Source organism: Myotis yumanensis, unplaced genomic scaffold (genome assembly GCF_028538775.1).
Source record: "Myotis yumanensis isolate MYYU_CA2020_CCGP unplaced genomic scaffold, mMyoYum1.0.hap1 SCAF_3, whole genome shotgun sequence".
Taxonomy (NCBI): Eukaryota; Metazoa; Chordata; class Mammalia; order Chiroptera; family Vespertilionidae; genus Myotis; species Myotis yumanensis.
In genome coordinates this window covers 105,963,872-105,989,016 of record NW_027223754.1, presented here as the reverse complement: position 1 = coordinate 105,989,016, position 25,145 = coordinate 105,963,872, and the positions used below count along the sequence as shown (strand labels likewise).

The 25,145-nt window shown below is 45.9% G+C and overlaps 2 protein-coding genes and 1 pseudogene across 10 annotated transcripts in view; 2 read left to right on the top strand and 1 right to left on the bottom strand.

Moving 5' to 3' along the window:
* Positions 1 to 20,454, bottom strand: part of BID (BH3 interacting domain death agonist) — a 55,916-nt gene extending 35,462 nt beyond the window's left edge. For 2 of the 9 annotated variants that reach the window (XM_070409285.1, XM_070409282.1), the window contains exon 1: positions 20,098 to 20,170. The gene's annotated coding sequence lies outside the window, so the exon portion shown is untranslated. The other 7 variants (XM_070409287.1, XM_070409290.1, XM_070409284.1 and 4 more) reach the window with 6 other exon arrangements.
* On the top strand, positions 2,232 to 2,903 carry LOC139005158 (short transmembrane mitochondrial protein 1-like). Its single transcript, XM_070407514.1, has one exon. The coding sequence runs from the start codon at positions 2,253 to 2,255 to the stop codon at positions 2,394 to 2,396; it is 144 nt and encodes a 47-aa protein (XP_070263615.1). The 5' UTR covers positions 2,232 to 2,252; the 3' UTR covers positions 2,397 to 2,903.
* On the top strand, positions 11,186 to 11,923 carry LOC139005157 (large ribosomal subunit protein uL29 pseudogene; annotated as a pseudogene).
* Positions 20,455 to 25,145: the final 4,691 nt, after the last annotated feature.

The following is a 25,145-nucleotide window of genomic DNA, read 5'->3' as shown; positions in this document are numbered from 1 at the left end:
ATCCCATTGATTGTGATCTTACTGGTTATCGAAGCACATTCTTCTGTACCTGGGAAACAGGACAGCACAATTACCCTAAATTGTTTTAGTGGCCACAGGTGGTGCATTCCAGTTGACTCAGTGGTCCTAAGACCAGGACAGTGCAATTACTCTAAATTGCCTCGATGGCTCTAGATAATGTGTTTCTATCAACTCGGTGATCCGGAGACCCAGAACTATAATTTAGATAACATGCCTAAGTTTAACCCAGGTTACCCAAAGGCTCTAGATAATGTATTTCTGTCAATTCAGTGACCCCGAGACCCGAAACTGTAATTAACATGCTTAATTCTGCTTCTGTAATCTGCTTTTTTTGCGAGCCAGGTGCCTCATTCCAAACCGTGGGATGTAATCAATACCTTTGTGATTTTTGCCTATATAAGTCTGGTTTTGCCACCATCTTATTACTATGAGATTTGGGAATGTCCCCTCATAGTCCCGGATTGCAATAAATGTGACTCTTTAATTCGACTTCTTGAGGCGTCCTTCTGTGATTCGCGGGGTACATTACAAAATTCTTAATCAGGTATTTGGTTATTTAAGAAAACTGAATCTTTTTAATAGTAAAAGCTAACCTTCTGTATTGAAATGCTGAAGCTTTCATGCAAAGGCAACAGCAACAAAATCTGATTATGGTTCCTATGGGTGAAGTCTATTATACTTTTTTAAAACTGACCCCTCGTTGCAGACCCTTGTAACTGGCAACAGTCTGCTCCACAACCAGAGAAATTAAGATGGGTAAAAAATGACTGTAAGTTAAAGAATAGTCATTCAACTGCCACTTAGTGTTATCAATATGTTCTTATTGTGTGTAGTTTTCTGAATGTATTGAAGACTTCAGCTGCCAAAGGCTGATGCCCTCACAGTGGCCAAGGAAACTATTAGAAAATGTATTCCCACTTGGGGTATACCTTCCACAACCTCCAGTGATCAATGTACCCACTTCACTGAGCAATTCATAAGAATCTTGATGGAAAGCTTTACAAACTCCTTGGAATTATCATTGATCCCATCACACTCAATTATCAGGCAAGGTTGACAGAACTAATGGAAAAACTGGATTCAAGCAGAACAAGTTTTAATTACACAGGACTGAATGAACTAATGAGAATGATGACAATTTTTATGTGTTTTTTTTTTTTTTTTGTCTAAGACATTGATAGTTCCTTAATTTTTTTGTTTTCCTGGAATAAGAAAGTTTTTGGGGTTTTTTCTCTTATGCTACCGCTGATTTAGAGCAGCAATTTTCAATCTTTTTCATCTCATGGCAAACATAAACTAATTTAATTATTAAAATTCTGTGGCATACCAAAAATACATATTTTTTGGCAATCTGACAAAACAATCAAACAAACATAAACTATGTATAATTTTGATTCATTCACACCAGACAGCTATTGTTGTGTTGGCTGTTGTCATTATTTTATTTGACAATACAAGGGAAAGGATGTCAGTACCCCTGATTAAAACAGTCAGGTATTGCAAGTTTTAAAAATTCTGTAGCACACGGATTGAAATTTGCTGATTTAAAGCAATTTGGTAAGTTACACCTTTTAAAGCAGAATTGAAACATTTTTCTTTTTCTCCCTACTTGATCCCACCAAAATTCAGAAACTCTCAGCGAGTATTCTTATTTACATGGCAATATGGTTATTTGCATGTTCAATAAAAGTCTTTTATCCTTCCAATGACACAATTGGAAACTAGTAATATTATCAAAGCTTTGACTAGAATGTCATGTTTGAAAAAAACAGGCAGAGTCTCAGACATGACCAGGCAGTTTTAAGGAATTAAGATTGACATATGGAAGCCAATAAAAACCTTGGAAAAACATCCTGATACCTTGGTTCCAAGGTTCCCAGAAGTCTTACCAGGTGAGTAAAGAAGGTCGGGTCCTAGAAGGTGCAGGACCCTCAGGATATTTGGGGACCTAGAGAGGAGAGAAACTCACTCAAATCTATATAGGTATGGCAAGTCACTGGCTTCACTTTTGTGGCCTCAAAAAGCCTTTTAAAGTTCAGTCTGGAGATTTCTTATGAAAATATCCAGTAAAATAGATTTAGAAGATCACATGTGGACTTCCGGTCAAGATTGCAGAGTAGGTGAACACTGTGCTCGCCTCCTCCTATGACTATCAAAATTATAACTAAGTTATAGAACAACCACCATTAAGAACCAGAAGATTGGCCCTTCGCGCCGTCTTCGCTGACATCATGCTCCAGTTCCTGGTTGGATTTACTTTTGGCAACCTGGTTGGAATGTATCTGGCTCAAAATTATGACATGCCAAACCTGGCTAAAAAACTTGAAGAAATTAAAAAGGACATGGATGCCAAGAAGAAATGCCCTAATCCATGAGGCTAACTCCAGCACTGGCTCCAGGAAATCCTGACTCTCCTCTTCTCCAGGGCCTCCTTTACACCTGAACCAAAGCTTCTGTCTTCTGTCCAGTCTTAGCCTTTGCTTCGAGCACAAATGGGGCCACAAGTTAAGAACTGTGCTTACTTTCCCAACATCCTCACCGCTTCCCTTCCTCCTAGCAGCTTGGGAGGGCCTCAGACTGGAATTATGGTGCTAGATTAGTAAACATGACCTTTAATTAGTAGTTTCTCCCTTATTCTTTGGGATTTTTTACTGCCTTTTTCAAAAGAAAAATCAATGAGTTTTGTATAGCTGATCAGATATAAATAATGCTGACTTCACAGGTTAGCAATTATAATGGGTGTTTAAACATTTGGTACTAAATTATGTTATTTCAAGGTCACTAAAATTAAAATCTAGAAGCCAGTTTCTGGTGAATTATCCATTTATTTTATACTGTTCTCAGTATAGCTGACATATATAACTCCATAGTTGCTAATATAACCAATAAATCAATTTGCTACTCATCAACTGAGAAACTATATTCTGAGAACTCCATCAGGAATTGGGGAATAAAAAAATAATGGCCTTTGTCCTCAGTAGACTTCATAGTTCAGTATGCATGTTTTTCCTTAATGATGCATTTGATCTGGTTCTTTTTCCTCAAAAGAATCATACTTATTTTAAGGGATTATAGGTGCATTTGACATTACATGATGGATAAATGATAAGTTGTCTATAAAGGAAATTTTATGCCTTTTCACATGAAAAGAAATGTATCAACATTATAACTTTATAGTGATTCTCACAAGAAAACTTTTTTTGCTGCACTCAGAAATTATCATTGTAATTTGTCAAATGTATAATTAGTTCATTTGAAAAAATTAAACAAAATGTTTGACTACAAAAAAAAAAAAGAACCAGAAGATTAGCTGAATGGAACTCCTAACACTAAGGATATATAGAAGAAGCCACATCGACAGTAGTAGGTGGGGCTGGTCCACGTGTGGTAATTAAGAACACTAGGGGAGAAATATCTCGGCTGCAAAGGTCCCCCTTGAGGAACAAGGGGTCCCCATCCCACACCAGGTTCCCCAGCCTGAACACCAGTGCTAGGAAGAGGACTCCAAGAAACAGCTAGATGTGAAAATCAGCAGGGACTCCATCCAAGTGAGATGGAAGGTTCTAAAGACTCAGGTGTACTCTTACAGGGCTCAACCACAGACTCACTCACTCACACACACTTGCCCTAAGCTTCAGCAAAGGGACAGCACCTCGAAAAGCACCAGAGACATTCAGCGAGGAACTGAATTATCTGGCTTCATGGTGACTGACTATTCCTTTGTTGAGACCTACCTACACACAGCCTGCAGGTGCCCCAAATCTGAGTTTCTATCAACCTGGCTAACACCTCTCTAACCCAATCTAAGTGATTCTGAGTCACAGCCTGACCCAATTCACAGCCCAGCTAAATTACTCTCAGTAGCTAGTCCACATAATTGGCCAGCTTAGGCCTACACTGAGGCCTTTCCTAAAATCTATCAAAGGTCCACAAACCCCAAAAAAGCAGCAAATTGCTTCAGAATGCCCAGTACCTTTTGCTAAGTAGCCCCAAACCTGGCACTAATGGTGGCCATCCCCCAGGTACCTCCCAGCCCAGCATAGACAGCTACCAACTGCAGATCACTGTGTAGCTCCTATCAAGTGGTCCTCGGCTGTATACAGGCAGCTGCTGACCTTGGCCTGCACTGAGCACCTCCCAAGAGGCCCCAGAACCAACACACCTGATGGCCAGCTTCAGACCACACCCAATTAGTGCCACAAATGACACACCCTAAAGATGAACTTGCTGGGACCTGAACTCTGCTAAAGTGAATCCCACTCTATGGAATCAAGCCCTGCACAACAGCTTGTCCAATGTAGTCATGGTCAGTATTTACAGCCAGTCAAACTGAGGGTCAGTCCTCCCACTGATGTCACAACAGCAATCAAGGCTCAACTACAACAAAAGGGCACACACAACCTACACAGGGGACACACCTGGAGCAACTGGCTCAAGTGAACAGGAAGACTGTGCCATTGGGTCTCACAGGATACTTACTATCCAAGGTCACCCTGCCAAGACCAGGAAACACAGCAGATCAACCTAATACATTAAAAAACAAACAAACAAACAAACAAAAACCACACAGGGAGATAGCCAAAATGAGAAGACAAAGAAACATTTCCCAAATGAAAAAATAGGACAAAACTCCAGAAAAAGAACTAAAAGAAATGGAGGCAAGCAATCTACCAGATGCAGAGCTGGAAACACTGGTTATAAGGCTGTTCAATGAACTTAGGGGAAGAATAGATAATCTCAGTAAAAACTTCAACAAAGATAAAAAACAAAAAAGAACAAGAAATGAAGACTACAATAGCTAAAATGAAAAACACATTTGATGGGTTAGACCAGTGGTCGGCAAACTGCGGCTCACGATCCACATGCGGCTCTTTGGCCCCTTGAGTGTGGCTCTTCCACAAAATACCGGCTTCTGGGCATGGGCCACGAAGTTTCAATCACACTGTACATGCGCGCCCGCACGTGGTATTTTGTGGAACAGCCACACTCAAGGGGCCAAAGAGCCACATGTGGCTCTCGAGCCCGCAGCTTGCCAACCACTGGTTAGACTAAACAGATTAGATGACTCAGAGGATCAAATTAGTGATTTGGAGGACAAGGTAGCAAAAACACCAAATCAGAACAGCAAAAAGAAAAAAAATTTTTTTAAATGAGGACAGTTTACAGGATCTCTGGGACAACATCAAGCATAACATTTGAATCACAGGGATACCAGAAAGAGAAAAGAGAGAACAAGATATTGAGAACCTATTTGAAGAAACAGTGACTAGAAACTTCCCTAGCCTGTAACGGAAATAGACAACCAAGTCCAGGAAGCACAGAGTCCTGTACGAGATGAACCCAATGAGGTCCACACCAACACACATCATAATTAAAATACCAAAGGATAAAAGAAAAGAGAGAATCTTAAAGATTCCAAGAGAAAAGCAGTTACCTAACAAGGGAGCTCCCATAAGACTGTCAGTTGATTTCTCAACAGAACTTTGCAGGCCAGAAGAGATTGGCACAAAATATTCAAAGTGATAGAAAGCAAGGAACATAACCAAGACTACTCTACCTAGCAAAGCTATCATTTAGAATCAAAGGACAAATAAAGAATTTCCCAGACAAGAAAAAGCTGAAGGATTTCATCACCACCAAAAAAGTATTACAAGAAATGTTAAAGGGACTTCTTTGAGAAGTAAAAAATTAAAAATGTGAATAAGAAAATATCACAAAGAAAAACTCACTAACAAAGGCAAACATAGTAAAGTGGATCAACAAACACAAAAGCTAGTACAAAGGTTAAAAAGCAAAAGTGGGAAGAGCATGTGTAACTATAACAGTAAATAAAGGAATGCACACAAAACAACTAAAAAAAATGACAAAAACAAACATGGACGGGCTGGGTAAAAATGGTAGTGATTTTAGAATGTGCCTGAACTCAAGCGACTATCAACTTAAAATAGACTGCTATAAACATAGCTTAGTATATCTGAACCTCATGATAATCACAAAACAAAAATCTGCAAGAGATAAAAAAAAAAAGAGTGAGGAATCCAAACACAACACTACAGGAAGTCATCAGTATACAAGAGAAGAGAGTAGGAGAATAGGAAAGGAACAAAGAACTACAAAAATAAATAGGTATGTAGTTATTGCCATTTTATTAATTGTTTCCTATCAATCATTATTTTAAATGTAAATGGATTAAATGCTTCAAAGAAAGATGAATGGCTAAAGATGTGCATATTTATTCAATGAAATATTTCTTGGCCATAAACAAAAATGATATCTTACCATTTGCAACAGCATTGATGAACTTAGAGGGCATTATTCTAAGTGAAATAAGTCAGAGAAAGACAAATACCATATGGTTTCACTTACATGGGGAATCTAAAGAATAATATAAATGAACAAAACAGAAACAAACTCATAGATACAGAGAACAAACTGATTGTTGCCAGATGAGAGGGGGTGTTGGGGGCTGGGTGAAAAAGGGGAAGGGATTAAGAAGTACAAACTGCCCAGCTGTTGTGACTCAGTGGTTGAGCCCCAGTGTGGGGCATACAGGAGGCAGCCAATCAATGATTCTCTCTCATCACTGATGTTTCTATTACTCTCTCCCTCTCCCTTCCTCTCTGAAATCAATAAAAATAGATCTATTTATTTATTTATTGGGGATCGAAACCACAACCCAGGCATATGCCCTGACCGGGAATCAAACCGTGACCTCCTGGTTCATAGATCGACGCTCAACCACTGAGCCATGCCGGCTGGGCAAAAATATATATTTTTTTTAAAAAAGTAGAATTAACCCAGATGTTCAATAATGAATCAATAAACAAAATGTGGTATATCCATCCCTACAATGAAATTTACTTGGCCATATGCTACAACATAGATGAAAACATACTAAATGAAAAAGCCTGTCACAAAAGGCCACATATGATTCCATTTATACGAACTTCCCACAACAGGAAAATCCACAGAGAGAATGTAGATTATGGCTGTCTAGGTCCTAGGGCAGTGATGGCGAACCTTTTGAGCTCAGCGTGTCAGCATTTTGAAAAACCCTAACTTAACTCTGGTGCCGTGTCACATATAGAAATTTTTTGATATTCGCAACCATAGTAAAACAAAGACTTATATTTTTGCTATTTATTTTATATATTTAAATGCCATTTAACAAAGAAAAATCAACCAAAAAAATGAGTTCACGTGTCACCTCTGACACGTGTGTCATAGGTTCGCCATCACTGCCCTAGGGCTACAGGGAGAGGGGGACTGGGAGTACCTGATAATGTATTTTGAGTTTCTTTTGGGAGTGTTGAAATGTTCTAAAATTAGAATGTGGTAATGGTTGCACAACTCTGAATATATTAATAACCACTTTAAATGGGTGAATTTTATGATATGGGAAATATCTTAATAAAAAAGAAAAGGGCAGCCTCAAAGAAGGTGGTATAAAAGCACAGGGGTCTCTTTACCAGATAACTCAGGCCATCCCCTCACACAGCTCTGCTGCTCCAGACATGTCCTCAGAGTCCATCATCCTGGGGTCTAAAGGCCTCCATGATCTAGATCAGCGGTTCTCAACCTGTGGGTCGCGACCCCTTTGGCAGTCTAACGACTCTTTCACAGGGATCGCCTAAGACCATCCAGCATATCAGAAATTTACATTATGATTCATAACAGTAGCAACATTACAGTTATGAAGTAGCAACGAAAATAATTTTATGGTTGGGTCACAACATGAGGAACTGTATTTAAAGGGCCAGAAGGTTGAGAACCACTGATCTAGATTCTCCTGCTTCCCCTCATATGCTCAAGCCCTGGGCTTCTACAAGAACTGTGCACAATGTGTCGGGCAAGATGGGCTAGAGGGAAGGAGACAGGTGTCCCAGGGGCTATTGCAAAAAGTCTAGGTTGGTCTTTGACAGTCTCACTGCCTCCCCTGTCAACACTGCACCACTATCATCCTCTTAGAGCGTAGTCAGGGAGAAAAAAGGGCATTACTAAGGCCAAATCAGAACCTGGCTGCCCTGGGGCTGCTTTCATACCACCCTTCTGGGCCAGAGCTGGCAGGTGGGCCACCAAGCATGGACAGAAGGACCTTTCATGGGTAACAACATTCCTCCCATCTCCCAAGTGCTAGCAGGAAATGGTTTCCTCATTTACAAAAGGGAGTACGGTGTATTCCGTTGGAGTGTAAAAAGACAATCAATGCAGTCACTTCACACACTGGTCAGCATCACCCCAATGAGATGCTGTGACCAACAAAGGCCCTGGATCCAGCTCCCTGGTCAGCCAGATAAGAGTTTGGGAGGTTAGATATCGCCAAGGTTTCTAAGAGATTCCCCAGAAAGAAAACAAGGCTTTTTAAGAAGTGGTGGATGCCTAGGAAGCCAGTCTTGCTTTGCTGTCTGGAACTCGGGGTGTAACAAAAGAATGGAGATATCTGCAAGGCTGTGGACTAAAGACAGGAATATTCCTGAACGCTGTGCTGTCACCCAGTCCCAGGAGCCCACCAGCCTGGGCCTGCTCACCAGCTCACAGCAACCCTCTTTAGGGCAAAGTGAGGAAATTCCCAGAGAGGTTCCAGTCAAGGACAGTCTAATCTCCTCAATCAGAGCAGAGCCTGCCTTCATTCCAGGTCTCCTGGCGGTGCTGAGCCTGGCTGTGGTCCCTCTACCCCTCCCCACCCCCAACCTCCTACTACCACAGATACAGAAGCACCTGGGCCCAGAAATGGAGCAGTCCCCAAAGCAGTGACATCCCCCACCAGAAGCCAGCAACCAAAGCTCAGGTTCCCAACTGAACTCTACAGGCGGCCTCCTCGTTCCTGGTTCCAAAGAGATTCCCTGCTGGTGCCAGGAGCCTTTCCCAGCCCCTTCTGACACATATCTGCTTCCCAGATGGCTAGTCCCTTATTAAGAATGAACTCGCTGATGCTGGAGGGGCTTCTGGTAGGTGTGATCATTTGCCAAGCTGGCCTGCTCCAAAACAGAGGCACACATATGCTGAGGCCTTGGGCCTGGTTTTATTGTCACAGAACCAGAATTACTCAGCTCCAGGTCCCTCTCCTGCACTCACTTCCCTGGAAGGACACAAGGGCACTGCTTCCCAGATGCCTTCATGCCTCAGCCTCCATTCTACTCCCACATCCTATACCCTTCCCTGGCACTGAGTCCCTACGCTGTCATGTTCTCCTGCTGCCCTAGCTCCTAACTAGACTCCAGTTCTCCCAGCTCTGATTTCAGCTGGCTCTCCCTAGAGAAACAGATCTAAACTCCAGAAAAAGAAAAAGAAAAAAAAAAAGCTCAACTCCTTAAGAATCCAGGGCAGGGCAAAGCAGTATGTTAAAAGGCCTGTGTACTCTCAGCTCATAGAGCAGTGGTTCTCAACCTTCTGGCTCTTTAAATACAGTTCCTCACAATAATAGTTACAGAGGCAGAGCTGCCTCACACAGATTGTCAATCTGCAGGGGGAAGGCCGGGGAGGGTTGGGGGGCAGGAGGGAGGGGGGTAAGAGATCAACTGAAGGACTTGTATGCATGCATATGAGCATAACCAATGAACATAAGACACTGGGGGGTAGGGGAAGCCGGGGTATTGTCAAGGGTGGGGGAAAAAAAGGACACATATGTAATACCCTTTGTAATGCTTTAAGCAATAAAAAAAAAAAAAATTTTAAATAAATAAATAAATACAGTTCCTCATATTGTGACCCAACCATAAAATTATTTTTGTTGCTACTTCATAACTGTAATGTTGCTACTGTTATGAATCGTAATGTAAATATCTGATATGCAGGATGGTCTTAGGCGACCCCTGTGAAAGAGTTGTTAGACCGCCAAAGGGGTCGCAACCCACAGGTTGAGAACCGCTGCTAGAGGGAGCCTCTGAAGGTGGACAGGTGGAGGGTTCACAGCTAGCTCTGCACCTGCCACATGACCTCACTTTCTCCATCTGTAAAAAAGGGCACCACATGCCTCATGGTATCAAACAAGATAACAGAGAAAGTGCCCAACATATAATGGCCATTCAAAAGTCTCTCCCTTGCCAAAACCGGTTTGGCTCAGTGGATGGAGCGTCGGCCTGCGGACTGAAGGGTCCCGGGTTCGATTCCGGTCAAGGGCGTGTGCCTGGGTTGCGGGCACATCCCCAGTGGGAGATGTGCAGGAGGCGGCTGATCGATGTTTCTCTCTCATCGATGTTTCTGACTCTCTATCTCTCTCCCTTCCTCTCTGTAAAAAATCAATAAAATATATTTAAAAAAAAAAAGTCTCTCCCTTCATTTGTGGGGGCTAGAGGGGGAAGGGAGAGGTTAAGGGAGGGAGGTATTCCAAGCAGTACTCTTCGGACATGGCCAGTCCTAGACACAGGGCTGCAGCCCCGTGAACACTTGTTCAAACATGAGCATGTATATGAGAAACACCCCCACCATGGATGTTTCACATCTGCAGAACTTCACAGAATTAGCATGAGAATTAAAATGAGACACATGGTTATGCAAATTAAATCAAGTACAGATGCAGATGCCCAGTGACAGAACTACATTATCGTTGGCATCAGATAAAGTTCAGGGCCAAGGGTCTACATAGGACAAGCAAGGGAATATTCAGTAAATTGGACTCCCTACATAGACACAACTGCATTTGGAATTCCAACCATGGACCCCCCCCCCTCCCCGAGCTGCACTCACTTTCTCCATCTGTTAAGTATGAGCATATAAGGTGAACATTGATCTGTCCACTGGTCAGTACAGCCATCAGCAGGGCAGGAGCTTTTTTTAAAAAAATCTTTATTGTTCAGATTACAGATGTCTCCCTTTTTCCCCCGCATTGGCCCTTTCCACCCCATTCCCACCCTGCCCCAGGCCTTCAGCATTTCTGTGTCCATAGGTTATGCATATATGCATATAAGGTATTTGGTTAATCTCTTCCCGCCCCCCCAAGCCCCCCTTTTCCCTCTGAGGTTCGTCAGTCTGTTCCATGTTTCCATGCCTCTGGTTCTATTTTATTCATCAATTTATTTTGTTCATTAGATTCTTTGTTTATTTTTTATTTTTAGACTCAATTGTGATAGATAAGCATTTATTGTCATTTTACTGTTCATATTTATCCTCCTCCTCCTCCTACTTCTTCCTTCTCTTCTTAAAAAATACCCTTCAAGCTTTCTCTCCGAGCAGGCAGCGGTGGCGGCTTATTCAGCCATGACCAAAATTAAGGCTCGGGACCCTCTTGGCAAGAAGGAGGAGCTGCTAAAACACCTGGATGATCTGAAGGTGGAGCTATCCCAGCTGTGTGTAGCCAAAGTGACAGGCAGCACAACTTTCAAGCTTTCGAAGATCTGAGTTGTTGGCAAGTCTATCACCCGTGTTCTTACCGTCATTAACCAGACTCAGAAAGAAAGCCTCAGGAAATTCTATAAGGGCAAGAAGTACAAGCCCCTGGATCTACGGCCCAAGAAAACATGTGCCATGCGCCTCCATCTCAACAAGCATGAAGAGAATCTGAAGACCAAGAAGCAGCAGTAGAAGGAGCAACTATACCCCCTGCAGAAGTACACAGTCAAGGCCTGAGCATCTTCGAGTCAATAAAGCACAAACTGGCTGACAATGAAAAAAATACCCTTCAACATTTCATGTGATACTGGTCTGGTGGTGATGAACTCCTTTAGATTTTTCTGGTCTGTGAAGCTTTTTATCTGACCTTCAATTCTAAATGACAGCTTTGCCAGGTAGAGTAATCTTGGTTGTAGGTCTTGCTATTCATCACTTTGAATATTTCTTGCCACTCCCTTCTGGCCTACAAAGTTTCTGTTGAGGGAGAACCAAGATGGCGGCATAGGTAAACACCGGAGACTGCTGCCGCAAACAACCACTTCAAAAATACAACTAGAAGACAGAACAGATATCACCCAGAACCACAGGAATGCTGGCTGAGGAGAGACTCTTCAACTAGAAGGAAAGAGAACAGCAAACCGAGGCTCAGAGGCGGCGCAGTGTGGAAAATACAAAGATACCGAGGTGCGCGCGCAAAGCGGGCTGGTGGCTGAGGGCGCGGTTGTCGTTTTCAGTCGGGAGGGAGTCTCAGACTCTGGGCTCCAGATCCGGGCAAGTCTCTAGGGACTCAGACTCAGACGGGAGAAGCGGGATTGTCCGGCATCAGTTGGAATCTGAGGGCAGCTTTCTCTCCGAGGTTTGCAGCGGCTGCCAGGGTTCTGAGAAGCAGAGCCTCTGGGAAGGGACTGAGAGCAGGCATAACTGCTCCCTCCACCCACCCTGTTGATCCCGCCCCGCCCAAGCCCTGCGCAGAGCCATTTGCCGGATCCCCCCAGGCAAAGGCTAGATTAGCACCTCCCCAGAGGACAGAAGTTTTCCACACAGCTGATTCTCACAGCCCGTCAGCCTGGTGGTCAAATCCCTCTAGTATTAACTACAACAATCAGGGCTTAACTACAACAAGACTGTGCACAAAGACCGCAAGGGTGTGCACCAAGAAAGCATAAAAAATGCGGAGACAAAAAAACATGACAGAAATGGAGGATATGGAGCTAAAAAACACAATTTTGAGGGCTTGCAATAAACTTGTGGAGAGCCTCACAAAAACTAATGAGACCCTCGATGCTACGATAAAGAAACTAGAAATTAAGCATACACGGACTGAAATAAAGAATATTATACCCAATAGCAGACCAGAGGAGTGCAAGAATCAAGCCAAAGATTTGAAATTCGAAGAAGCAAAAAACACCCAACCGGAAAAGCAAAATGAAAAAAGAATCCGAAAATACGAAGATAGTGTAAGGAGCCTCTGGGACAGCTTCAAGCCCACTAATATCAGAATTATTGGGGTGCCAGAAGATGAGAGACAGCAAGATATTGAAAACCTATTTGAAGAAATAATGGCAGAAAACTTCCCCCACCTGGTGAAAGAAATGGACTTACAGGTCCAAGAAGCGCAGAGAACCCCAAACAAAAGGAATCCAAAGAGGACCACACCAAGACACATCATCATTAAAATGCCAAGAGCAAAAGACAAAGAGAGAATCTTAAAAGCAGCAAGAGAAAGAGACTCAATTACCTACAAGGGAATACCCATACGACTGTCAGCTGATTTCTCAACAGAAACTTTGCAGGCCAGAAGGGAATGGCAAGAAATATTCAAAGTGCTGAATACCAAGAACCTACAACCAAGACTACTTTATCCAGCAAAGCTATCATTCAGAATTGAAGGTCAGATAAAGAGCTTCACAGACAAGGAAAAGCTAAAGGAGTTCATCACCACTAAACCAGTATTATACGAAATGCTGAAAGGTATCCTTTAAGAAGAGGAAGAAGAAAAAGGTAAAGATACAAATTGTGAACAACAAACATGCATCTATCAACAAGTGAATCTAAGAATCAAGTGAATAAATAATCTGATGTACAGAATGAACTGGTGATTATAATGAATCAGGGACATAGAAAGGGAATGGACAGACTATTCTTGGGGGGGAAAGGGGAATGGGAGATGCGGGAAGAGACTGGACAAAAATCGTGCACCAATGGATGAGGACAGTGGGTGGGGAGTGAGGGCGGAGGGTGGAGCGGGAACTGGGAGGAGGGGAGTTATGGGGGGGAAAAAAAGAGGAACAAATGTAATCTGAACAATAAAGATTTAATTAAAAAAAAAACAAAAAAAAACAAAAAAAAACGAAGTTTCTGTTGAGAAATCAGCTGACAGTCGTATGGGTGCTTCCTTGTAGGTAACTAACTGCTTTTCTCTTGCTGCTTTTAAGATTCTCTCTTTGTCTTTAACCCTTGGCATTTTAATTATGATGTGTCTTGATGTGGGTCTCTTTGGGTTCCTCTTGTTTGGGACTCTCTGCGCTTCCTGGACTTATAAGTCTATTTCTTTCACCAGGTAGGGGCAAGTTTTCTGTCTTTACTTCTTCAAATAGGTTTTCCATATCTTGCTCTCTCTGTTCCTACTGGCACCCCCATAATGAGAATGTTGGTACACTTGAAGTTGTCCCAGAGGCTCCTTACACTAGCTTCATTATTTTTGGATTCTTTTTTCTTTTGGCTCATCTGATTGGGTGTTTTATGCTTCCTCATATTCCAAATCGTTGACTTGATCCTCGAAATCCTCTCCTCTACTGTTGAATCCCTGTAAATTATTCTTTATTTCAGTTAGTGCATGCTTAATTTCTGACTGGTCCTTTTTCATGTCTTTGATATTCTCACTAAAATCCTTGAAAGTCTCACCAAAGTCCTTTGCAGTTCTCATTAAAATCCTTGAGTAACCTTATAAATGTTGTTTTGAACTCTGTATCTAGTAGTTTGCTTCCATTTTATTTACTTCTTTTTCCAGAGTTTCTTCTGTTCTTTCATTTGTGACATGTTTGTCTTTACATTTTGGCTGCTTCCCTGTGTTTATTTCTATGTATTAGGTAGAGCTGCTATGTCTCCTGGAATTGGTAGAGTGGCCTTGTATAGTAGGTATTCTGTGGGGCCCAGTAGCTCAGCCTCCCCCATCACCTCAGCTGGGCACTCTAGGTGTGCCCCTGTGTGGGCTGTGTAGCACAGTCTTGTAAGCTGAGCCTCGATTTCTGTTGGCATCACTTGGAGGAGTTGACCTCCAGGCCAGTTGGCTGTGAGGACCAACTGTGATTATAGTAGAAGAGCTGCTATGCAGGAGATACCCCATGGAGCAGGATTTGCTTCAGTGGGGCTTTGATGCTCATTGAGTCTGCCCCTTGAATGTGTTGCTTGTGGATGTGTAGAGTTGTAATCTGCTATGGTCTGAAGCTGTCCACCAGGTGTACTGACTCTGGGGCCTCCAGGGAAGTGCAAAGTTAGCCATTGCCTGGGGCCATTAGGAGCTACAGAGCCATCTGCAGATGGCTGCACTTGCATTGGGCTTGGAAGTAACCAGGGGAGACCAAGCTATGAAGCAGGCAGGCTGCTGCTAGTGCCAGTTCTTGGGCCTCTTATTAGTAAGTATGGGGCATGCTGATGCCAGCTGATGCTTGTTTAAGAGGTTTTAGCAAAATCTGAAGCCTGAGGAAGGGCAGGCCATTCATACAGAAAAGCTCCTGCAAACAGCTTGGGTAGGGCTGCAAATTGGAACAGACTGAGTCTCAGGGAATCAAGTGGGTGAAGCTAAACTCAGATATGGCTGCCAGTCATCTCTGGGATGGGGGAGGTCCCAGCACAGGAACAATGACTCTTGTGAGCCCTCTGGTCTGGGAGAAAGCCACCCAACTGGAGTTCCTGCCCCAATGCCAGACAATCTAGTTCCTCCCTGTATGTCTCTGGATTTCCCCCAAAGCTGCTGCCACAGTACTAGAGCCCAGAGGGAGCAATTCCAAGTAAGTTTGTGCACCGGCCCTTTAAGAGGAACTGCCTGGGTCTCCAGCAGCCTCCTTGTCACTCAGTCACAATCCCAGTTGGTTTTTACAACCTGAAGTTACGGGGCTTCTCTTCCCAGCTCTGGGACCCTGGGCTGGGGATCTGGTGTGGGAATGGGACCCCTTGCTCCTCATGGGAGGCCTCCACAGCAGAGATATCCCTCCCAATAAAAATAAAAATTAAAGCCGAAACCGGTTTGGCTCAGTGGATAGAGCGTCGGCCTGCGGACTGAAAGGTCCCAGGTTCGATTCCGGTCAAGGGCATGTACCTGGGTTGCAGTCACATCCCCAGTAGGAGATGTGCAGGAGGCAGCTGATCGATGTTTCTCTCTCATCGATGTTTCTAACTCTCTCTCTCCCTTCCTCTCTGTAAAAAATCAATAAAATATATTTTAAAAAATTAAAATTAAAATTAAAAAATTAAAAAACACCATACATGGGTGTTGGATCAGCCATTCCGAGCCTCTGCCCCTCCTACCAGTCTCAATGTACTTTCTTTTTTTACTTCTCTAGTTGTAGGACTTCCATTCAGCCAGATTACAGGCAGATCTGAATGATGGTTGTTCTGTATTTTAGTTATAACTTTGATGTGGTTGTGGGAGGCAGTGAGTACCAATGTTACCTACATTGCCATCTTGGTTCCCCTTATGTAAGGAGCTTACTAACTGCCAGCTGGGGGTTCCCATCGAGACCAAGCAGAAGTCCTGGCATGAAGCTTTGTAAAAAGCTCCATGGGACCCTGGCATCCTAGCCCCAGTAGACAGGCCTCTCTTGGCATGGTGGCAGCTCCACTTCTGTGCAGCCCTCTCCTGGGCATTCACATTCTTCCACCAGAGCAGACTGCCTACTCTATGGGCCTGAGGTAAGTGGTCTTTTAAATCTGGTTTATGACTTCAAAGGTACTCTTTTCCCCTTTGAAACTCCACCTCCAGCACCAGTTCCACCATCCAGAAACTGACAGGAATACTGAGGGGAGGGGGTAACTTAAAACAAACCACTTCCTTGTTTTCTAAGTTGGTAGCTTGTAGGACCCTTGACACAAATACCAAAAAAGCCCCACAACAACCTAGAATTTGATTTGCAAGGCTGGAGAACTTCCTAAAGTAGTTGTTTTGTGTTTCATCCAGATGATCATGTTTGCCTTTACATTCCTATCTTCCCCATTTTGACCGATGCAGGCAGGAAGAGGAGAGGGAAGGACTGAGTCAGGAGTAGGGGGCTGCGGGGCCTGAGGGATGGTTCTTGAGGAGACATCCCATGGAGAGGGTCCAAAACAGTGCCCTGTAAAGCATCACCCTCTCCCATGCACATCATTATTGTCTTGTTACCTGGGCTACCTTCAAGGAAGGAGAATCACAGAAAGATCATGATCCTTCTCTCAGTCCCTCACCCTCAATGTCTAACAGGTATGAGATGCAAAGGTGGATGGGCTCTATTTGGGGAATGGAGCAGTGAGAAGCTGGGAATCCAGGCAGAGCAGAGTAATGGTTGGAGCTAGAACTCCAGAGTCTGACTCCATCAGTTGTGACCCAGGGCAAGTTACTTAATCTCTCCATGCCTCAGTTTTCCCATCTAAAGAACAGGGATAACCTAGTTTCTGATTACCGTGATTTCCAAATGAGCTAATTAATGCACATAAAATTCTCTGTGAGTGCATCTGACTTACAGTGAGCTCTGTATGTCATGGTCACCATTCTCAATTAGCTGTCCTTTTCAGACCTGTCAGTGGCTTTGGGCAAGAATACATGTAGTAGCCTCTAGAGGTGGCCAATCAGGTGTGGCAACCAAGGAGCTTCTAATCAGATCCTGTGTGTGGGAGGCCCAATGGGGTGGGCAGCTGGCCTCAGGGGGCATTCCAGGCCTGTGCTGCCCTCCACAGCCCCAGCCTGGCAAATGGGCACCTGAGGTGCAATCACAGGAAGCGCTTCCCAAGGCCACAAATCTAGAGTGAGGGTTCTCATGAGCTGAAAGTCCAGAGCCAGAATCCTGAGTACCACCACCAGGACACACATAGTCCTTGATTAGGATGGCTACTTGGCCATGAACACTGACAGTTACAGCTTCTCGTCCCAGTCCCCAATCCCTCTACCATGCACTAAACAAAAAGATAACATCATTCACTACCTTCAAGACTCCTGCCCTGGAAGTCTCCATCATCAAATATCCTTCTTCCCCTGTATGCCCTCATCCTTCCTGAGTCCAGGTGCCTGGGGCTCCTGAACAAGCCATTCTCATTAACAAATAAGTGGAACTTCCAGATCCTCCAATTAGTCTCCCAGGCTGGCGAAGGCTGTGTGCTGCCCTGGGCAAGGCCTCGGAGCAGGGTATGCAATGCCCTTTCCCATCTGGAGACACCCCTTTTCCATCTAGACAACTCTCCCACAGAATTCTTTGCACTGCCCTGAGTGCACTTTTCCTTCTTCTGCAGCTGGCAAGCTACTATTCATCCTTCAGAGTCCATCTCAGATAGCCTAACCTCCTCAAATGAAACTAACAGCAACCTGGGAGGGGAGTTGGGAGACTGAGTGAAAAAAAAGTGAAGTGATTGAGAAGTACAGATTGGTAACCATTCAGATGTAAAGTACAGCATAGGAAATATCTATAATAATAAAAGCGTAATATGCTAATTAGATCGGATGTCCTCCTGGATGACCTTCTGGATGAAGGGTCCCAGGTGCCAGAGGGAAGCTGGTGCCGGCAGCTGTGGGAAGGAAGGCCTACTCTTGCATGAATTTCATGCATCAGGTCTCTAGTAGTCAATAAATCTACATATATAAAAGCCTACTATGCAAAGTGTCCCCTCAGGAGTTCGATCGACCAGGAGTTCAATTGCTCACTATGATGAGCACTGACCACCAGGGGGCAGTGCAGAACAAAGGAAGGCCCCAGCTGGCAGCTGCCAGGGACCCTACCCGTGCACAAATGTTGTGCACTGGGCCTCTAGTATTGTAATAACTATGTATGGTACCAGATGGAAATATAAGGGGAACACTCTGTTAAGTATGTGATTGTCTAACCATTATGCTGGATACCTGAAGCTAATACAAAATAATACTGACATTAAACTGTAATTGAAAAAAAAAAAAACTAACAGCAACTCACCCCATGTTCCCACAGTTCTTTACACCAACACCCCCAAGGCCTGCATCCCAACAATATATTAGCCACCAGTCTGTGTCTCCATTCCCATGAGACAGCACCCTGTCCCTCATGAACCTGTGCCCAGCACAGCACAGGCATCCAGAGTGCTCAAGGGAGCCTGTGAGATGTTGCCTTTAAGTGCCCCTCCTGTGGTGCTGCCCTACACCTCTCCTTGCGTTCCTCCCACCCCAGGAGGGACAAAACAGCTCACACTCTGGGTAGCAGATGTCCTTTCCCAAATGATGCCACACTAGAGGTCTGTCCACCTCATCTTTAAAACCACAGGACCCCCCCCCCTCTTCCCTCCTAGCTCTGAGACCTCTCTTCCAGAACAGTTACTCCCAGTGGAGTCCCAGGCCCCAAGATAGCATAGCCTCAGGCCCAGGAGTTACCTCCCCAAGTCAGAGCCTGCCATAAGCTTCAGATGGGTGGAGATGGAATGTGGAAAAACCACTCCTTCTGCAGCTCCTTTCTAGAAAAAGGCCAGCTGAGATGCCACTGAGTGAGGCTTGAGTTAGCAGATATGGCTTGGCAGGAAAGTCAGGCAGGATGGGCAGGCAAGCCTGGTGGTGGAATGAGGCAGTTGCCTGAAAAGGTGGGGGCACTCTATGCGGGGTCCCCATCCTACTCCTCAACCCCTTCCAGGCCCATCAGATGAAGGGCAATCCAATCCCAGAAGGCCCAGGCCCAAACCCAAAGCCAACTCTACAGAGGTCTTAACTGTGCTCCTCAAGCTGGTCCCTCTCTGTCCTACCACTAGCCCAGCCCTGAGTGCACATTACTGCTGGTGGGTGAATGAATAAACCCCTGCCACCGCAGCCTCTTGGTTACTGAGGATTTCAGAGCTCTCCCAGGCTCCTGAGTCACTCAAACTGTTTTCTACCACCAGCCAGTATTTGCACATAATTTCACCCTGGCCTCACTGAGGCAGGTGTTGGGGAAAGTGCTATCGACCAGAGTCCAAGGTCTGCATCTCTATTTGGGTTGGGATCTGGGGCCGACCCATCCATTTTGTTGCCTTTCTCTTCTCTGGGGTGGGACCCCGCGGCCTCCAGTCTAACCCACACGCGGGGCGGGTGTCTGGAAGTCCTCACCCGATCTCCACTCTGCTCCCCCTGCATTGTGGCGGGCTGAGGCCCCACAGACGACTGCCAAACCCGAGGTTCACGTGGGGCGGAAAGGACAGAACCTCTCCCAACCCGAAGAAGGCCAGGGCCTCTCCGCAAAGGGAGTGAACCATGGAGCCGCGCGGTCCCCACTCTCCCGCCTCGGCTCCGTACGCACCGGGCGGCTGCGAGCCGGAAGCCTCCCGGCGACCTCTGGGCCACGGGACCGAGTGGGGGCAGACGAGAAAGGGCCGCCCCGACGCCGGTGCGGAAGGACCGTGGTGCGCCCGGGGCCCCTCGTTCCCACCCCAGGGCGCAGGCGGTCGGGGGCCACACCTGGAGGGCTGGCGGCGCACACCTCGTCCCCAAGCAGGGGCCCCGTGAGCTCGGAGCTCCTCGCAGATCCCTAGGAGGGCACAGGAGCCGAAAGACGGGCCCTGGCGGCTACTCACCCCCACCAGCCGAGGGAGGCCGAGAGAGGCAGCCGGGCGGGCGCGGGAACCCGAAGAGGAGGACTTCCTCTCTCGGCGGCGGGCGGCCGCTGCGCCCCGCTGCGTCCCTCCGCCCCCCGGCCGGCCCCGCCTCCCGCCCGCCGGTGCAGCGCGCGCCCCGGCCCCGCCGCCTGCGCGGCGCGGGTCCCGAAGCTGGGGCGCCTGGAGCCCTGGCAGGCCTGGCGGATCAGCCGATATTCAGAGGAGGCGGTGCTTGTCCAGGGAGCCCTCTGGGAAGGTTGGCCACTTACTCCGGCGACGCGGGGATACTTCGCAGTGTTTCTCGCGTGGAACTGCTTTCAGAAGCTCAGGGATGCCTAGTCCTCCGGACGCCAAGATGGAATGAAAGCCCCTCACCAGGCCCCGTGCTCAGATGCCCCCAGGATGACCTAAGCCAGAATCACTTGTGGCGCCAAGAAACAGAAACAGAAACAGGAACGTGAGTTTCTAGAAAGGGTGAGGAAGCAAATAGGACCAAGGAAGTTGCTCTACCTGAACATAAGAATAGAAACTGAACTTTAAAAAAAAAAAGACAGAAAGGACATATAACCAAAAATCATCACATAGTTACATTAAAATAATAGAAATCACAATGATTTTCTAATTTCTACTTTTTTTGTATTTTCCAATTGTGAGAGTGAACCAGCCATCTTTTCTGTCAAAGAAAGGAGTTCCCCCGCTGTCATGGGTTCCGCCATTTTGATTTGACCTTCAGATTCTCAGGGGGTCGCCATCTTAGGCTCCGCCTCACCCGCCCCTTCCTCTTCCCGGAGAGACTTCCCGTTTGGGGTGCCTTGCCCATGATTTTCAGCCTGCAACTGAACCCTTCTGAAGAAGTAAATCTGCCTTGCCAATCCACTTTTGAGTGTTTGTCTCATTCCTGTGAAACTGTTGACCAGCGTTTCTAACACAATTTTTCTTCTTAAATTACAGTTGACATGCAATATTATATTAGTTTCATGTGTACAACCCTGTGATTAGGCATTTATGTAAGTTATGCAGTGATCACCCCAATAAATCTGGTACCCATCTGACACCATATATAGTTATTACAATATTATTGACTATATTCCTTATGCTGTACTAATTTGTACTTCTAAATTCCTTCACTTTTTTCACCCGTCCCATCAACCCACCCTCCCCCATCTGGCAACCTTCAAAATGTTTTATATATCTATGATTCTTTTTCTGTCCTGCTTGTTTGTTTTGTTTTTAGTTTCCACATATAAGTTAAATCATCTGACATTTGTCATTTTCTGTCTGACTTATTGCACTCATTACAATACCCTCTAGTTAGGTCCATCCATGCTCTACAGATGGCAAAATTTCATTTCTTTTTATGGCTGCATCATATTCCATTGTATATATGCCCCACTTCTTTATCCACTCATCTATTGATGGACACTTAAGTTGCTTCCATATCTTGGCTATCCTAATATATAAAAACCCAGGGTCCGTAATGACTGACGGGAGGCTCCACTGAACACCCCAAGTCAGTCCTGCAGTCAGTGCTGGGTTGCCATGGCGACCCAGCACTGACTACCAAGGGGACTTCGATAAGGCCCGCAGAGAGAGGCAGGGTCTGATCCGCAGCCTCTGTGGCAGCTGTTGATTAGCTGTTGCCTCTCTCTTTCTCTCTGGGCTTCACCAGCAGCCAAGCCTCTGTTTTTCTTCGGGCCTCCACAGTGGGGAGGTGGAGGGGGGCGCCGCTGATCAGCCCTGCCTCTCTGATCAGGCCCAGAGATAGGCCCACAGACACTGACTGGCATAGAAACCAACCAATCAGAACCAAATCTGGGTGAACTGTGAGGAGCCGATGGCTGCCTAGGAGGCGAAGCTTTTGACACTGACTGGCATAGAACCCAACCAATTGGAACCAAATCGGCTGGCAGGGGAGGGCAGTTGGTGAGATCAGGCTGGCAGGAAAGAGCAGTTAGGGGTGATCAGGCAGGCAGAGGCAGTTAGGGGCAATTAGACCGGCAGGGGAGAGCAGTAGGGGGTGAGATCAGGCTGGCAGGGGAGGGCAGTTAGGGGCAATCAGGCAGGCAGGCAGAGAGGTTAGGGGTGATCAGGCAGGCAGAGGCAGTTAGGGATGATCAGGCAGGCAGGCAGGTGAGTGGTTAGGAGCCAGCGGTCCCAGATTTCGAGAAGGATGTCCAACTGCCAGGTTAACTGGCAGTCGGACATGACCCAAGGGGTCCCCGATTGGAGAAGGTGCAGGCTGGGCTGAGGGAACCCCCCCTCCAAGCACTAATTTCGTGCACCAGGCCACTAGTTGTAAATAATGCTGCAATGAACATATGAATGCATATGTCTTTTCAATTTAGTGTTTTATTTTATTATTTATTTATTTAGTCTCAAAATATTTAATTTTGTTTTGAAAAGGTTACATTCCTGGCTTCCCTCCCTGCCACATCACTCCAGCTCACCAGCAGTGACACACTCACACCCACACACGTACCTAAGGCCAACAGGCTGTGTCTGCTTCTGCCATTGCCAGTTGGGAAGAGAGAATTTTGATTTAGTGTTTTAGATTTCTTAGGATTAATACTCATGATGGGAATGTTGGTACACTTGAAGTTGTTCCTATCTCTTTGTTGAAGTTCTCACTCAGGTCCTCTATTCTTCCCCTAAATTCATTGTGCATCCTTTTAACAAACAGTTTAAACTCTGCATCTAATAAATTATTTGCCTCCTTTTTGTTTAATTCTTTTTCTGGAGTTTTGTCCTGTTCTTTCATTTGGGATATGTTTCTTTATCTTCTTATTTTATCTGCCTCCCTGTGTTTGGTCCCATGTATTAGATAGAGCTGCTATATCTCCCAGATTTGGTAGAACCGCCTTATATAGTAGGTTTCCTGTAGGGCCCAATGGCACAGCCTTCCCAGTTACCCAAGTTGGGTGCTCAAAGTATGCCCCCATGTGGGCTGTGTGACCCTCCTATTGTAGTTAAGCCTTGATTGCTTTTGGCACCTCAATGGGAGGGATTTATCCAGGCTGATTGGCTGCAAGGACTGGCCATGACACCATGAAGCATTTGCTGACCCCAAGGAGCATAACTCCCTTAAGAGGGACTCAGGTAGCCCTGACCAGTTTGGCTCAGTGGACAGAGTGTTGGCCTGTGGACTGAAGGGTCCCAGGTTTGATTCCAGTCAAGGGCATGTACCTTGGTTGCGGGCACATCTCCAATAGGGGGTGTGCAGGAGGCAACTGATCGATGTTTCTCTCTCATCGATGTTTCTAACTCTCTATCCCTCTCCCTTCCTCTCTGTAAAAAATCAATAAAATATACTTAAAAAAAAAAAAGAAGGGCTCAGGTACCTGCTAAGTCCACCTCTGAGTGTGTCACTCATGGAGGTGGTGGGTGATGCTTTGGCATGGTCTGAAGCCGTTTACCAGGTGTGCTGGCATTGGGCTTCCTGGGAGGTGCAGGCCAAGGTCAGCTGCCACTTGTGGCCTGCCTGGGGCCACCAAGCATGAGCTACAAAGCGATCTGCAGATGCCGGCTACTTGTGCCAGGCTTGGGGCCACTTAGCAAGAAGTACACTGTATGCAGAAGCCAGATGCCAGTTGATTGAGAGGTTTTAGGAAAGTTGGCAGCTTGAGCCAAGACAGGCTGTTTGTATGGAAAAACCACTGGAAACAGGTTGGATAGGCCTGTAAGCTGGGTGGGTGGAAGTCTCAGGGTGGGGCAAAGTGTGTTAGCCAGGTTGATAAAGACATATTGGTCAGATTGGTGTCTACCTGCTAACTCCAGGGATAGGGGAGGGCTTAGGAAGGGAACAATGACCTCTGCTAGCACACCTGGGAGAAAGCTGCCCCTCCAGCTCTCATTCTGATGCTAAGCAATTTAATTCTTCCCTGTATGTCCCTGGCACCTTTCAAGCTGCTGCCCCAGCACTGGAGGTCAGAGTGAGTGATTTCAAGTAAGTTCATATGTGGACTCTTTAAGAGGAACACCTGGGACTCCAGCAGCCCTTTGTTTCACTCATCCACAATCCCCACTGGTTTTCACAGTCAGAAGTTATGGGGACTTCTCTTCCCAGCACTGGAACCCTGGTCTAGGGCAGGGATCCTCAAACTTTTTAACAGGAGGCCAGTTCAATGTCCCTCAGACTGTAGGAGGGCCGGACTATAGTTTAAAAAAAAACTATGAACAAATTCCTATGCACACTGCACATATCTTATTTTGAAGTAAAAAAACAAAACGGGATCGAACCAAGATGGCGGCATAGGTAAACACCGGAGACTGCTGCCGAAAACAACCACTTCAAAAATACAACTAGAAGACGGAACAGACATCACCCAGAACCACAGGAATGCTGGCTGAGGAGAGACTCTTCAACTAGAAGGAAAGAGAACAGCAAACCGAGGCTCAGAGGCGGCGCAGTGTGGAAAATACAAAGGTACCGAGGTGCGCGCGCAAAGCGGGCTGGTGGCTGAGGGCGCGGTTGTCGTTTTCAGTCGGGAGGGAGTCTCAGACTCTGGGCTCCAGATCCGGGCAAGTCTCTAGGGACTCAGACTCAGACGGGAGAAGCGGGATTGTCCGGCATCAGTTGGAATCTGAGGGCAGCTTTCTCTCCGAGGTTTGCAGCGGCTGCCAGGGTTCTGAGAAGCAGAGCCTCTGGGAAGGGACTGAGAGCAGGCATAACTGCTCCCTCCACCCACCCTGTTGATCCCGCCCCGCCCAAGCCCTGCGCAGAGCCATTTGCCGGATCCCCCCAGGCAAAGGCTAGATTAGCACCTCCCCAGAGGACAGAAGTTTTCCACACAGCTGATTCTCACAGCCCGTCAGCCTGGTGGTCAAATCCCTCTAGTATTAACTACAACAATCAGGGCTTAACTACAACAAGACTGTGCACAAAGACCACAAGGGTGTGCACCAAGAAAGCATAAAAAATGCGGAGACAAAAAAACATGACAGAAATGGAGGATATGGAGCTAAAAAACACAATTTTGAGGGCTTGCAATAAACTTGTGGAGAGCCTCACAAAAACTAATGAGACCCTC

Excerpts from the sequence above, each read along its gene's own strand:
- LOC139005158 (XM_070407514.1), top strand. The coding sequence starts at position 2,253 with ATGCTCCAGTTCCTGGTTGGATTTACTTTTGGCAACCTGGTTGGAATG.